The sequence below is a fragment of the Crocuta crocuta genome, unplaced genomic scaffold, assembly GCF_008692635.1.
Source record: "Crocuta crocuta isolate KB4526 unplaced genomic scaffold, BGI_CrCroc_1.0 scaffold415, whole genome shotgun sequence".
In the NCBI taxonomy this organism is placed as follows: Eukaryota; Metazoa; Chordata; class Mammalia; order Carnivora; family Hyaenidae; genus Crocuta; species Crocuta crocuta.
In genome coordinates this window covers 13,468-28,114 of record NW_027531525.1, presented here as the reverse complement: position 1 = coordinate 28,114, position 14,647 = coordinate 13,468, and the positions used below count along the sequence as shown (strand labels likewise).

The window sequence follows — 14,647 nt, the reverse complement described above, 5'->3', positions numbered from 1 at the left end:
TGGGAACACCCCTCGGGAAGAGTGAACAATGGAGGGGGGTGTTGGGCACGGGGGCAGAGCCCAGACAGGCACGGGAATTCAGAGCTGGGTAGAGGGAAAGCAGCGGGATGGGCAAAGTAAGAAGACATTTTTAAAGCCTGCGGAGCAAGTTTCAAGGCGGTATCGGATGCCTCCTGGAGGTCCAGAGGAGGAAGACAGATCTATTCCAGTCCTTGGTTACAGTGGATTTCGAGGAGCGGAGATGGCGGGGGGTGGGGCGAAGCCACAACGAAGGCCACGACTAAACTGCAGAGAAGGCCGGCGGCCTTAGTAATATACTCTTCTGGGAGTTAGGCTGTGAAGAGCCAGAAAAGGCGGGACTTGGAGGGGAGCTTAAGGCTCAAAGGGACAACCGGCTTCAGAATCCCTACCCTTAGTGGGAGCAACTCTGCATCTGCTGGACGCTCCTTTGCAGGCCTTTTGGGTCCTTCTTAGAACTTCCCTTCTAGCTCTAAACTGGAGAAAAAAAAGAAAAAAAACAACCCACAACAATCCTCTCCACCCCCTCCCCCTCGCACCTCGCCTTCTCTAAACTGAAAACAAAAATTGCCATTCAGTAAAACGCACAAAACAGCATTCTGTCCGAAAGCTTTCTTTAAAAATCCTGGCATGCAAACGAGGGGCTTTAATGTGACTCCCCGCGATTGGTAGGTACGTACGAAATCCGTCATTTCCTTGCAGTGCAGGATGCAAACGAAGAGTCTGCTTTCTGCTTTCCTATTGGCTGTTTGATTGGTCTACTTCCCTTCACCCCTCCCGGTAGCTCTTATAAATTACACCAAATTGGTTATCCTTTCCACTTCCTTCTCCTTGAATAAGAAGCTGTAACTGCATTTTTGGCCGTAATGTCAGGACGCGGAAAGCAGGGAGGCAAAGCTCGCGCCAAGGCCAAGTCGCGCTCGTCCCGCGCCGGCCTGCAGTTCCCGGTGGGCCGAGTGCACCGCCTGCTGCGCAAGGGCAACTACGCCGAGCGGGTGGGGGCCGGCGCGCCGGTGTACCTGGCGGCCGTGCTGGAGTACCTGACGGCCGAGATCCTGGAGCTGGCGGGGAACGCGGCGCGAGACAACAAGAAGACGCGCATCATCCCTCGCCATTTGCAGCTGGCCGTGAGAAATGACGAAGAGCTCAACAAGTTACTCGGGGGTGTCACCATTGCCCAGGGCGGCGTCTTGCCCAATATCCAGGCCGTTTTGTTGCCCAAGAAAACGGAGAGTCACAAGCCTGGCAAGAACAAGTAATTAGGAAGCTTGAGACCATCCCCCTAACCCCAAAGGCTCTTTTAAGAGCCACCAAAGTGTCAACGGAGGGGCTGATCACGAAACAGCGCATTAGCTCTTTTTTTGAAAATTTGGGTGGCTCTAAAAAGAGCCTTTGATCTTTGGCTTGTCATGGTTTATTTGCTTTTGGCTTTGTGGCTTTCGGTTTTCTTTGGTAAGAGAACGGCCTGGATGTTGGGCAGCACGCCGCCTTGGGCGATGGTGACCTTGCCCAGCAGCTTGTTCAGTTCCTCGTCGTTGCGGATGGCCAGCTGCAGGTGGCGGGGGATGATGCGCGTCTTCTTGTTGTCTCGCGCCGCGTTCCCCGCGAGTTCCAGGATCTCGGCCGTCAGGTACTCCAGCACGGCCGCCATGTAGACCGGCGCGCCGGCCCCCACCCGCTCGGCGTAGTTGCCCTTGCGCAGCAGGCGGTGCACTCGGCCCACCGGGAACTGCAGGCCGGCGCGGGACGAGCGCGACTTGGCCTTGGCGCGGGCCTTGCCCCCCTGCTTACCGCGACCAGACATGACTCTAAGTGAGGCTAAAATACCCAAAGCTCAGAACCTCACAACAAAACAGGATTGAAATATCAGCGATTGAAAAGCCTTTATAAGCTTTGCTAGGGGTGGGGTCAGGAACCAGTCTTTCATTGGTCCTAAATTGGCTCCAGAACTGGCCAATAAGGCGAAGAGTAGGTGCCGTTACGTAGCTATTACTGATAACGCAAGTTCCCTGCAAAGCCCAATGGAAACGAAGGACTTTTGGAGCCCTAATTTGCATACGGTGGTTATAAAAGGGTCAGGCCCGCCCATTCTCGCACTTCTTTTCTTTGCTTACGCGTGCGGTCTACAATGCCTGAGCCGGCAAAATCCGCTCCTGCGCCCAAGAAGGGCTCGAAAAAGGCTGTCACCAAAGCCCAGAAGAAGGACGGCAAGAAGCGCAAGCGCAGCCGCAAGGAGAGTTACTCCATCTACGTGTACAAGGTGCTCAAGCAGGTGCACCCCGACACCGGCATCTCGTCCAAGGCGATGGGCATCATGAACTCGTTCGTCAACGACATCTTCGAGCGCATCGCCGGCGAGGCCTCCCGCCTGGCGCGTTACAACAAGCGCTCCACCGTCACGTCCCGGGAGATCCAGACGGCTGTGCGCCTGCTGCTGCCCGGCGAGCTGGCCAAGCACGCCGTGTCCGAGGGCACCAAGGCCGTCACCAAGTACACCAGCTCCAAGTGAGTCCCTGCCGGGACACGGCGCTCACACGAGTCGCCGGCCGCTTGACTCCAAAGGCTCTTTTCAGAGCCACCCACCTAATCACCAGAAAAGAGCTTTGTCACTAATTTCCCCTCTCTTCTCACAAAGTTCCTCCACTTGCAGAAGGTCGTGGAAAATGGCACACGTAGGATCTTAAGCCTTTCTTAAACTTGAGGCTCCTGGCGCGTGACTGGCTTTGCTTTTTAGTCTAGGGCGCGTCTTAAACTCTTAACTGTGCTGCTTAGTTTTCTTAACAAGTCCTTCCGATTTGAGATACTGGAGTGTCTTCTCACCTTTCGTCCCTAGACCATTGTGTCCCGGTCGTTCTGCTGGGTGTATGTTTCATCGGTGTTTTAAAACGAAACTGAAATGATTTCGGTCATCCTCGTTAAAGAGTCCCAGGACAACTAAGCCCGGGTGCCGTGAATATTGCGTCAGAGCCCTGAAGAAATCTCCCGAGCGTTTGGCAGCTGCCTGGGTGCCCGTCACCAGTTCGTTCGGCCCCGCGGTGTGGCCTCCTGTGGATAGCAGCGGTCTGGGCGCGAAGGGTGGAGCCAGTGTCGCCGGGTCCTAGCCTTTCCCTGATTGGACGACATGAATATTCAAAATCACGCGCCGGCTTCGGAATTCGTAGATTCTGGTTTCCGCCTCTCGCTTTGGGGCTTTGAAATTCCTATTCTTTTTCGGTTTGTGGATCGTGTTTGCATTTAATTCTCTTCTCGGAACGCTCCGGCCTTAAGTCACTGCACGGCGCTGGGCATTTAGGTCTGGGCTCAAAAGTCACCTCTCGGATACCTTCCCAAGTCCCACTCAGGAATTTGCGCTTCTTGTTCCTGCCTGTCGTCCGGTCTCATGGTTTTCTCTTCCTCCTAGCCGCTGTCAGAAATTGGTGCGTTTCTTGACTATGGTCTTTGTCCTCAAGCCCTTAACAGATTTTGCTGGTCTGTTTTTCTGTATTGTCCGTGCCAGTCGGTGCCTGGCACATAGTGGGCGCTGAATTATTAGTATCTGTCGAATTAATTGTCCCACCCCATCCTTAATCGCTTCCGTGGATGGATAGGTGCTTGCTGTTCATTTCCATTAGATACATGCGAAGGCATGAAAATGGAAACGTTTTTGGAGCCCTTTGCCCCGGTTTGTTCGTGGTCACTTCAGGGCAAGAGCTCTGAGGAGGCCCGTGTTAAGATTCTTTTCTGCGCAGATAGGCGGCAATGGTTGGCTCTCCCTTTACGCTCCTTGGTGTAGGGGAACCTTTTTTGGATTTTCATTAAATTCAGAACATTGGTCACTGGAAGGATCCTCTCCCAGTCTCCTTTTCTGACACCCGTCACCTCCACCCTGAGCCTCTGTTCCCCACTTAATTTACACTTACCTTCTCATTTATCAGGAAGCCCTGAAAAAAAAAAAATAGACCCTGTAAGACAGGCAAGATTAATGACCCTTTTAAAAGGAGGTTGAGAAGAGCAATGGGATTGGTTCCCTGGCCCTGCAGCTAACGTTTTCCACCTTTGTAACCTCAAATGCGCGGACAATTGCATTTTGGTTTTATTTTGTGTGATTATGGAATGTTCAGTGTTTCTGTCCAAGCCTTGATTTTGCTGATGAAGACACCGAAGGTCTGATCAGTTATTCAAGTCCGCTTTTGGCTAAGGGGTTCTGGAGTTGATCCTAAGGGTTTCATGGATCTAGATGGACTCCAGACATGATCATAAACTGAATCAATCTTATGTTTCCCACATGTGTGTTTTCAAGTGTGTGTAGATGCTATTGGATTAATAAAATTACCAATTATTGTAAAAGCTTGGCTGGATTCTTTTTACCTGCAATATGTTTTCTCATTAAATGAAGTTAACGGATACAACCATTGCTGGGTCTGTGGAAAAGGTAAATATTGATAAGCCATTGGCCAGACTTCTACCCAAGAGGTGCACTGGGACTGAAGTAGCTCGTTATGAGGACACTGTTAATGTTTAGTCATTTAAAAAGACATGACCGCAGGGGCACCAGAGTGGCTGGGTCGGTTAAGTGTTCGACTTTGGCTCAGGTCATGATCTCACAGCTCTGGAGTTTGAGTCCCGTGTCCAGCTCTGTGCTGACAGCTCAGAGCCTGGAGCCTACTTCGGATTCTGTCTCTGTCTCTCTCTGCCCCTCTCCCTACCTCTCTCTCTCAAATATAAATACACATTAAAAAAAATTTTTTTTAAAGACTTGACCACAAATAAGAAACATTATAAACAAGGTAGAAGAAATAAAGTCCTTAAGAAAGTTTAGCTGGGGCATCTGGGTGGCTCTGTCAGTTAAGCGTCCAACTTCAAGTCAGGTCATGATCTCCTGGTTCGTGGGTTTGAGCCCCGCATCGGGCTCTGTGCTGACAGCTAGCTCAGAGCCTGGAGCCTGTTTCAGATTCTGTATCTCCCTCTCTCTCTGACCCTCCCCTGCTCATGCTGTCACTCTCAGAAATAAATGAAACATTAAAAATTTTAAAAAAAAAGAAAGTTTAGCTAACACCCTTATGCCGGATAATATTCTAGGCCCTTTATACATCTTGACCAATTTAATCTTCACAAGAACCTCATGAAATAGTTACCATTATTATCTCCCATTTTATAGATGAGGAAACTGAGGCACAGAGGGAGTTCTCAGAAACTCCAGAAATTACTAGTTCAGGGTGGAAGGCATTTGAGACAGTAAACTCAATCTCTGAAAACCTGGACCCCTCCTTGGGTTGTTTTTTTTTGGGGGGGGGGAATTATCTATGCTTTAAAATTAAAAGGAATTTCACCTGCTTTTTTCGTTTCAGGATGTGCTCTGTATATAAATTTGTGGTGGTGGTGGTGGTGGCTGAAATCCATGGGGATGGGGAAATGCAGAGGCCATACCTCAACTTGCTTATCAGTTGGAATCCCTTCACTCATATGAGACAATCTTGGTTACTGGTTTCAGGCTCCTTCTGGGCCTGGGGTTTACCAGGAAGGCAGCTGCAGAGTGGGGAAGGGGAAGAGGTGGTAGAATTTGAAATTTTAACTCCAGGGGGAGCTAATTAGTGATGGTGAGTTTGATCTTCCTAAAAAACCTTTTTCATCACTTTTTTTCCTGCTCCAACATCTGTTAGACATTCATTTGCTTATGTTGGGGTTAATAACAATAATTATTATAATAATTGCCTCTACTTATAGACCACTTAACTACTTCCCGGTCCTCTGCCTTGCCTCATCCCGTCTTCAGCGGCACTATTGAAGTAGGTTCCATTATTACCAGCCTTACTTTCTAGATAAAGGAAACAGCCTCCGAGAAGGTAAGTAACTTGTCCGGGATTGTTTAGGAAGTAAGTGGTGGAGGTGTAATCCAACACACAGTTTTAAAAAGCTTGATATTCAAAGCTTTCCAAAATCTGCCTCTTCCTCCTTCAATAGCTCTATCTCCTACTGCCCTCCTATAGGGTTAGGTGTGTTTTCTGCCCTTCTTAAAATGGTCTGTTCACCTTCCACTAAACCTATTTGCTCCTTCCCAGGTCTGGATTGGATTGCCTCTTCCTTCTGGGTTGGCCAGAGTTTTCTTTCAAGCCAAAGCCATACCTTCCAGCTCAAATGACACCTCTTCCTTCACTTCTCTATCACACCCACCTGTACTTGTAAAAAACCCACAATTTTACTGTGATATAACTGATATACAATAAACTGCACATGTTTAAAGTATAATTTGCTAAGTTTTGACATATGTACATATATGCCAGTGAAAACATCACAATTACTCAAAATAAATGAACATATCCATCACCCCACCCTGGAATTTCCTAGTGCTCTTTCATAATTCTTCCCTTTGCTTCCTTCCTCAGCGGCTTCCTTTGCCTCCATCCCTGCCCTCAGGCAACCACTGGTTTGCTTTAGGACATTATAGGTAGTTTGCATTTCTAGAATTTTATGTAAATGCAACCATGGATACACAACGTGTATCATTTGTTTGTTTTTAAGTGTTTTATTTATTTCTGAGAGAGAGAGAGATGGCGTGAGCAGAGGAGGGTCAGAGAGAGAGACACACACACAGAATCTGAAGTCGTCTCCAGGCTCTGAGCTAGCTGTCAGCACAGAGCCCGATGTGGGGCTCGAACCCATGAACCATGAGATCATGACCTGCGCTGAAATGGAAAGCTGGGATTCTCAACCGACTGAGTCACCCCAGGGTTCCTTTTCATTCATTGCTGCGTAAGATGCATGGCTTCCCCACAATTGTTAATCTGTTCACCTGTTAGATGGTTGGCTTATTTCCATTCTTTCATATTGTAATGTACTCCAATTTTGTGCCACAATAGCTCCACAGATGAACATGATAAACGTTCTGCCCTCAGTTGGGAAGGACCTCAGATGGGGAATGAGACAGTTACACGAACACCTGTTCTCTTCAAGTGGGAGAAAGTGTTAGGGTTGCACCTCTCCGCTCCTAGGCTCAGACCTCTCGAATCCATCCCATGTTCTGCTAGAGTAATCTTCTAAGCACAGATCAGCCCTCCTCACCTACCTGCTCACAGACCTCCAGGGGCCTGTATCACTGCCTCAGCTGGGCTTTCAAAAGAAAAGAAAAACAAAAAACGTAAAACTTTATCAGCAATTCTCACCATAGTTGGTTTCACCATGTGGCGTGGGGAGGCAGCCTGCTTCTTTAAGAGGGAGCTTAACATAACTCAAAATATGGCAAAGCAGTACTTCTGGCACAGAGAGTGGGTCTGAGGGGCAGCTCTGGGTTTCAGTAAGGGACCCTTAGCTGCAAGACTGTCTCTGTGCCTAGGGAGACTGGGGTTCATCACTTGTTTCATATGGGTGACAGGAATTCTGTGTCTACTAATTTTGTAAATCTGTGAAGCCTCTATTGATATGAAGTTCTGTAAGAAAGGCTTCTCTAGGATCATTCCTCTTCTCTGACTCCTAAGCCCTGCCAAGTATGATATCATTCATTTGTGCATTCAAAAGTGGGTTGACTNTCTGGGTTTCAGTAAGGGACCCTTAGCTGCAAGACTGTCTCTGTGCCTAGGGAGACTGGGGTTCATCACTTGTTTCATATGGGTGACAGGAATTCTGTGTCTACTAATTTTGTAAATCTGTGAAGCCTCTATTGATATGAAGTTCTGTAAGAAAGGCTTCTCTAGGATCATTCCTCTTCTCTGACTCCTAAGCCCTGCCAAGTATGATATCATTCATTTGTGCATTCAAAAGTGGGTTGAGTATCTGCTGGATATCAGGCAATCTATTGGGCAATGAGGATCCCAGATTCAACACAACAGAGTGCTGCCACGGATAGTGCAATGGAGAGAGGCCTGACTTGACGTCCGTGGGGGTGAGGAAGGCCTCTGGGAAGAAGGGACCTAGGCTGAGGCCTGAAGTGGATGGGAAGGAAGAGTGTTCCAAGCAGCTAGCGGCATGGGCAAGGGCCTGGGCACAGCAAAAGCCAGCTGGCCCAGAAAGGCAGGAGGAAATGCAAGAAGCCCAGTGTGGGTGGCGTTTAGGGGGACGAGGAGGCGAGCGCAGTAACACGAGGTTACCCCAGTAGGCAGAGCCCAGCCTTGCCAGATGAGGCCAGACATATGGAAGCGGACTTTAGAGAACCCGATGAGCCTCTAGGCTAATGTGACTATGGAGACAGAAAGGGCAGTGGAAACAGAAAAGTCAGTCTCAGAGGCCACAGGGTCTATGTCCGTTCAAGCTCCTTCTGGGGCAGGTGGCACCCTGACCCTCAATGAGCATCCATTCACAGCAATGGGCTTCCCTTAACATAGAAGTGGCTGCATCGGGCCATTCAGGCCGAAACTGGCCACCATTGCGCTCTGAGGGACAATGAGATTTCGAGGGGTCAGTGAAATTCATAACTGGTCAAATGTAAAGGTTCGCTAGTGCCCAGTGCTGGTTAGGGTTAGAGAAATGGGGTAGCATCATACACCATTAGTGGGAGAAGAATGTGGTGCACGCTTTTTAGTGGGTAATGTGACAATAACTGTCACAATTCCCTTTTCATATACGAATACAAAACAAAAATGGCTAAACAAACTACTCCAAGATATGTTTGCAGAGATGGTAAATAGCAGCTTTTCATTTGTATTTGCTTTTTTTCCCTACTTTTTAATTTTATTATTAAAAAGTTTTTTTAAGTTTATTTTGGGGGGGAGAGAAAGCACAAGTGGGGGAGGGACAGAAAGAAGGAGTGACAGAATCTCATGCAAGCTCCATGACATCAGTGCACAGCCAGATTTGGGGCTCGAACTCGCCAATCGTGAGATCATGACCCGAGCCAAAATGGGAGTCAGACACTTAATCAACTGAGCCACCCAGGGACCCCTCTACTTTTTTAAAAGTGTATATATTTTTTAGAGAGAGGGAGAGAGAGAGAGCATGCAAGCTGGGGAGGAGCAGAGACAGGGACAGAAGGGTTCCAAGTGCAGAGCAAAGGATGGAACTCACAAAACTGTGAGATCATAACCTGAGCCTAAATCGAAAGCCTAAATCAAAATTAACCGACTGAGCCATCTAGGTGCCCCAACAGCAGCTCTGTATTAAAAACGTATTTTTAATTCTTAAATCTTTTTAAAAATTTTTTTTAAAATTTATTTTTGAGAGAGAGATAGAGACAGCGTGAGCAGGGGAGGGTCAGAGAGAGGGAGACACAGAACCTGAAGCAGGCTTCAGGCTCTGAGCTAGCTCTCAGCACAGAGCCCGATGTGAGGCTCAAACCCACGAACCATGGGATCATGACCGGAGCCGAAGTCGGATGCTTAACTGACTGAGCCACCCAGGCGCTCCTATCTCTATTTTTCTTGTAATTTCTTTGTTGAAGAGGCAGCAGAGTGCTCCAGTTGGGATTTTGCTTATGGCTTCCCTGTGATGTAGTTTATTGTGATTCTCTGTCCCTCTACATTTCCTGTAGAAACAGAGGGAGTAAATGGAGCAGACATGTGATTAGATTTAGGCTCACTTTTGTACTTCCCGGCAAGACTGCTTCACAGGTGGTGCTTCCCCCCCCCAACCCCCCCAAGGAGACACACAATGTGTAGCTGTTTCCCTTTTTGTGACAATAGTGCTTAGATCCTTTAATTCATTAGCGGCTGCAGAATGATATTCTAGCACCCCTCCTTAATGTATTAGCTGGAATGCTTCAATAAAGAGAAAGCAGTATTATTTTTAATATCAAACACTCAGAAGCTACTTAAGTATCTAATAAGTGAAAAGAAAGCGACAGCATCCCTTTTGATATAAATAAAAAAGTGTATGTGTGTATTGGTATGTATACATGCATACACGAAGGAAACATTTTTCTGGAATTTCATCTGATAAAACTAGTGATAGCGGCTACTCATAAGAAGAAGAGTTAGGGCAGGCCACAAGGAGGATTTTACCTTTTCTTTATATCTTTCAATATTATTTGAATTTTTGATGAATGTATGCTTGAAATCATTGTCAGCAGAGGTTATTTGGACAGTGGGGTTATTGGCCTTAAGGAAAAAAAAAAAGAAAAAATTGAGAACATCAACTTTAAAAGAGTTATGCTCTGAAGTGATTTTCCTGACTAGTCAACTTTGCTCATGAGGCCTCAGTCACAGATCGGGTCCTCAGCCAGGCCAGGAGAGCCGGTCAGCCTCTTCAAGGAGGACTGGGTCATGGAAGGCTGTGAAATTAGGTGACGAGAGTACAGAGAACGGCCCCGGACAGTTGGCATGGGTCACGGAGTAAGTCTAGAGCAGTATTTGGGGAGGGTATTCTGACCTTCTTATCTTGATTCTGACTGAGACATGCAGGATAAATTGATGCTCCTAAATGTTACTCTTATTTTTTCTGAGATTTGCATATCACACATCATCTGAGAATATCACTGTATTTGCTGTACATATTTAGTAGAACCACTGCCTTTTTTTCTTATTTATTATTCATTTGTTTATTCTTTACTCCCTTACAATCATTCTAATTTTGCTTCTGTGTGTTCGTGCAAAAGGTGTATTGCTTTCTATGCATCAAAAATAATTATCCTTGGGGCGCCTGGGTGGCTCACTGGGTTAAGCATCCGACATCAGCTCAGGTCATGATCTCACAATTTGTGAGTTCCAGCCCCGCGTTGTGCTCTGTGCTGACAACTTGGAGCCTGGAGCCTGCTCCAGATTCTATGTCTCCTTCTCTCTCTACCCCTCCCCATTAGTGCTCTGTCTCTCTCTCTCTATCAAAAATAGACATTAAAATTTTTAAAAAATATCCTTGTGTACTATATATTGCATTTATATGGCATTCCTGAAATAACAAAATTACAGAGATGAATAGATGCATGGTTTCCAGGGAATGGGGGTGTGATGCGAGGTGGATGGGAAGACACTGGAAAGTTCTTTTGAGGTGATTGAATAGGACTGTATCTTGACTGTGGTGGTGGTTACACGAATTTATAGGCGGAATAAAATTGTATAGAATTATGTGCACACACGCACATGAATTCAGGTTAAAAAACTTCTGAGAAGTAATAAAGGTTAGTTAGTTAACAGTAATGTACCCATGTCGATTTTCTGGTTTTGCTATTGTATTACAGGTGACATGTAACATGTACCATTGGGAGAAGCTGAGAGAAGAGTACAGGGGACTCTGTACTGTTCTTGCAACTTCCTATCAGTCTATTATTATTTCAAAATAAAAACCTTGGGGCGCCTGGATGGCTTAGTCGGTTAAGCGTCCGACTTTCGCTTAGGTCATGATCTCGCGGTTAGTGGGTTCGGGCCCCGCGTCGGGCTCTGTGCTGACTTCCAGCTCAGAGCCTGGAGCCTGTTTCGGATTCTGTGTCTCCCTCTCTCTCTGACCTTCCCCTGCTCACGCTGTCTCTCTCTCTCGCCTAGAAATAAAGAAAACATTAAAAAAAAAANAAAAAAAAAACCCAGTGCTGTGAGAATATTTTTGGTGAAAATAATGTTTCAAACACCTATCCTAATGCTTGGCACCTAGTAGATCAATTCATCTTAATTCGTTCTGAAAAACAATTCAAAAAANAGGCTCTGAGCTAGCTCTCAGCACAGAGCCCGACGTGGGGTTTGAACCCACGAACCGTGAGATCATGACCTGAGCTGAAGTCAGACGCGTAACCGACTGAGCCACCCAGGTGCCCCTAAAAACGTATTTTTAATTCTTGATAATTGAGAAATTAAAACATATGCACAGAGGGGAAGATACCCATTATCCAACTTCATCAACTATCAACTTAAGACTGTCCTGTATCATTTTGAAGCAGATCCAGACACCATATTATTTCATCCATAAATATTTGCTTATGTATCTCTAAAAGATAAGGACCACAATACCAAGTCACATCTAAAAAAATTAACAATAGTTCCTTAATTCATCAAATATCCAGTTGGTGTTAAAATTAATCTNTGACAGCTCAGAGCCTGGAGCCTGCTTCGGATTCTGTGTCTCCCTGTCTCTCTGCTTCTCCTCTGCTCACACTCTGTCTTTCTCTGTCTCAAAAATAAATAAACATTAAAACATTTAAATGAAAAAAAAAATCTTCAACAATATAACCAGCACTCAATGTAGGCGGCAACAACAGACTCCAAATCTTCCTGGGATTTATGTATGGACCTACTGGTCTGGCATTGGGACTCTGCTAGTCCCAGTCTTATGAAAAATACAACCACTTAAAAAATTGAGAACATCAGGGGCGCCTGGGTGGCNCAGAAAAATTCTTCCTTGGTGCCACTGTTGTAAACACTTTCCTCATTCTATCCCCCTAATAATCTATCTAATAACCTAATAACCATAGCAGGAGGTGGCATCATTGTTTCCACTGTCCAGATGTGGAGATGGAGTCACAGAGAGGTTAAGCACCATGGTTAAGTCACGTGTCTGTAAGTGGCCAAGCCAGGATTAAAAGCCAGAGTCTCTTTTCAGTCATTATATTGTACTACTAATGTCAAAGAAGCAAGATAGCGAGGCAGCACTTACAGCAGTTAACAATATTGTAAATAACCAAAAATGTAGGAATGCGGAAATAAATACAGCGACTCCAAGAAAAAAACAATCATCCTATCTCAATCAACCTACAACCACCACTTAGTCTATCAAGCCATGTTTATTGACTAGTTTTCAAAAAAACTTTTTAATGTTGTTTTCATTTCTGAGAGAGAGAGAGGCAGTGTGAGCAGGGGAGGGTCAGAGAGAGGGAGACACAGAACCTGAAGCAGGCTCCAGGCTCTGAGCTAGCTGTCAGCACAGAGCCCGACATGGGGTTTGAACCCATGAACCGTGAGATCATGACCTGAACTGACGTCAGACGTTTAACCAACTGAGCCACCCAGGCACCTCTATTGACTAGTTTTCAAAGAGGAAGAACATACACCAGAAAAACTGTGACATGTCTCACCAAACAAGGAAAACATAGAGTTAATGTTGGTTGTGGGGAAGCATGGACTGTAGAGTTTCCATGGGCTTAAAGCAAAGCAGGGCTGTGTGAAAGGACAGACATCAGAATTAGGCTTTGAAGTGCATCCAGAACCCTGTTTCCTTGGAAACCACAACTGTTAAGCTAAAGACGGAATGTTGTGTTTAGAAACTTCTGATTGAAGTTTTGTACTCGGGTTGAAAATCAAGGTCTGTGTCAGAGTGATTTAGGGCCTCTAGGCGGGAGGGGGATGTTTCATTCTAGTTGATGTGATTTCAAACGGCAAAGGTTCTGGTAGTCTGGGATTTTTAGAATAGGTTTCTCAGTGAATAAGAAAGCGGTCATTCAAAGACAGGGATCGTGACTCTATAGCTGCAGCCTGTCCTTGAGACATGTTTCTTGCTCTTTTCTTTGGCTAGCTATCTCTGTTATCCGGCCTGATGAATAGCAGAACACATTTTTTACTTTCTCAGTTCTAGTTAATTTCTAATTTTTTTAAATGTTTTTTATTTATTTCTAGGAGAGAGAGAGAGACAGCGTGAGCAGGGGAGGGTCAGAGAGAAAGGGAGTCACAGACTGAAACAGGCTCCAGGCTCTGAGCTGGCAGTCAGCACAGAGCCCGACGTGGGGCTCGAACCCACGAACCGTGAGATCATGACCTAAGCGAAAGTCGGACGCTTAACCGACTAAGCCACCCAGGCGCCCCAGTTCTAGTTAATTTCTGCTCTCTGAGAACGTATATAAGGGAGATCGTGTTTTACATCTTATTCTATGTTTTACTTTTTCCCTTCCCTAACCTTATTTTGAAAATGGCCCTTTCCTGCTCGACTCCCACAAAACTCAGACTGCGTCTGTGCTATCCCCGTTGTGGTGTGAATATTCAATCTGTTGATTGAACGGCTGCATTAAACTTCACGAGGAGCAAAGCCACATTTTATCTCCTCACTCTCAGTGACGAACACCCAGGTTTGCTCCAATTCCTTATCGCAAAAAAATGCTACAATGAACATCGTTGTACATTTCCCTTAAGGACCTATGTAAGAATATCTTTTAGATGAAAACCCAGGAACAGAACTCTGCTTATTAGGATCTGTTTATTCTTAATTAAACGAAGAGTACCAGGCTCCACTCCAGAATGGTTGCCCTAGACTTTGACCATCATGGTATCAGTACTCCTCTGAGCTCACTTTCAGCCCAACCCTTAGGTCATCCAACTTTATGAGTTTTTCCACACTCTCTGGTGTAAAGTGATATCTCGTTATTCTTTTGTTGTTGTTATTGTTGTTTCTTTGATTATTAATGAGTTCAAGCATCTCTGCATGAGTTTGATAGCTTTTGTGTTTGTTCTCTTGTATATTGCCTGTTCATATCCTTTTCTCCAACGTTGTTTATAGAATAAAACCTAGCCTCTCCCTAGTTTGGCATCGAGTCTCTGGTACTAAAAGCTCACTTTTTTTTTTAAGATTTATTTTTTGGGGCGCCTGGGTGGCTTAGTTGGTTGAGCGTCCGACTTTCGCTTAGGTCATGATCTCGCGGTTCGTGGGTTCGAGCCCCGCGTCGGGCTCTGTGCTGACTGCCAGCTCAGAGCCTGGAGCCTATTTCAGAGTCTGTGTCTCCCTCTCTCTCTGACCCTCCCCTGCTCACGCTCTCTCTCTCTCCTAGAAATAAATAAAAATATTTAAAAAAAAGATTTATTTTTTAAATAATCTCTAC

At 45.9% G+C, this 14,647-nt stretch overlaps 3 protein-coding genes across 3 annotated transcripts; 2 read left to right on the top strand and 1 right to left on the bottom strand.

The window, feature by feature from the left end:
• Nucleotides 1–884: 884 nt before the first annotated feature.
• H2AC21 (H2A clustered histone 21) lies at nt 885–1,615 on the top strand. Its single transcript, XM_077772527.1, has one exon. It carries the CDS (start codon nt 885–887, stop codon nt 1,275–1,277), a length of 393 nt encoding a protein of 130 aa, XP_077628653.1. The 3' UTR covers nt 1,278–1,615.
• On the bottom strand, nt 1,387–1,858 carry H2AC20 (H2A clustered histone 20). Its single transcript, XM_077772528.1, has one exon. It carries the CDS (start codon nt 1,820–1,822, stop codon nt 1,433–1,435), a length of 390 nt encoding a protein of 129 aa, XP_077628654.1. The 5' UTR covers nt 1,823–1,858; the 3' UTR covers nt 1,387–1,432.
• H2BC21 (H2B clustered histone 21) lies at nt 1,842–4,344 on the top strand. Its single transcript, XM_077772529.1, has one exon. It carries the CDS (start codon nt 2,147–2,149, stop codon nt 2,525–2,527), a length of 381 nt encoding a protein of 126 aa, XP_077628655.1. The 5' UTR covers nt 1,842–2,146; the 3' UTR covers nt 2,528–4,344.
• Nucleotides 4,345–14,647: the final 10,303 nt, after the last annotated feature.

Coding starts and splice junctions, on each gene's coding strand:
- H2BC21 (XM_077772529.1), top strand. CDS start 2,147: ATGCCTGAGCCGGCAAAATCCGCTCCTGCGCCCAAGAAGGGCTCGAAA.
- H2AC20 (XM_077772528.1), bottom strand. CDS start 1,822: ATGTCTGGTCGCGGTAAGCAGGGGGGCAAGGCCCGCGCCAAGGCCAAG.
- H2AC21 (XM_077772527.1), top strand. CDS start 885: ATGTCAGGACGCGGAAAGCAGGGAGGCAAAGCTCGCGCCAAGGCCAAG.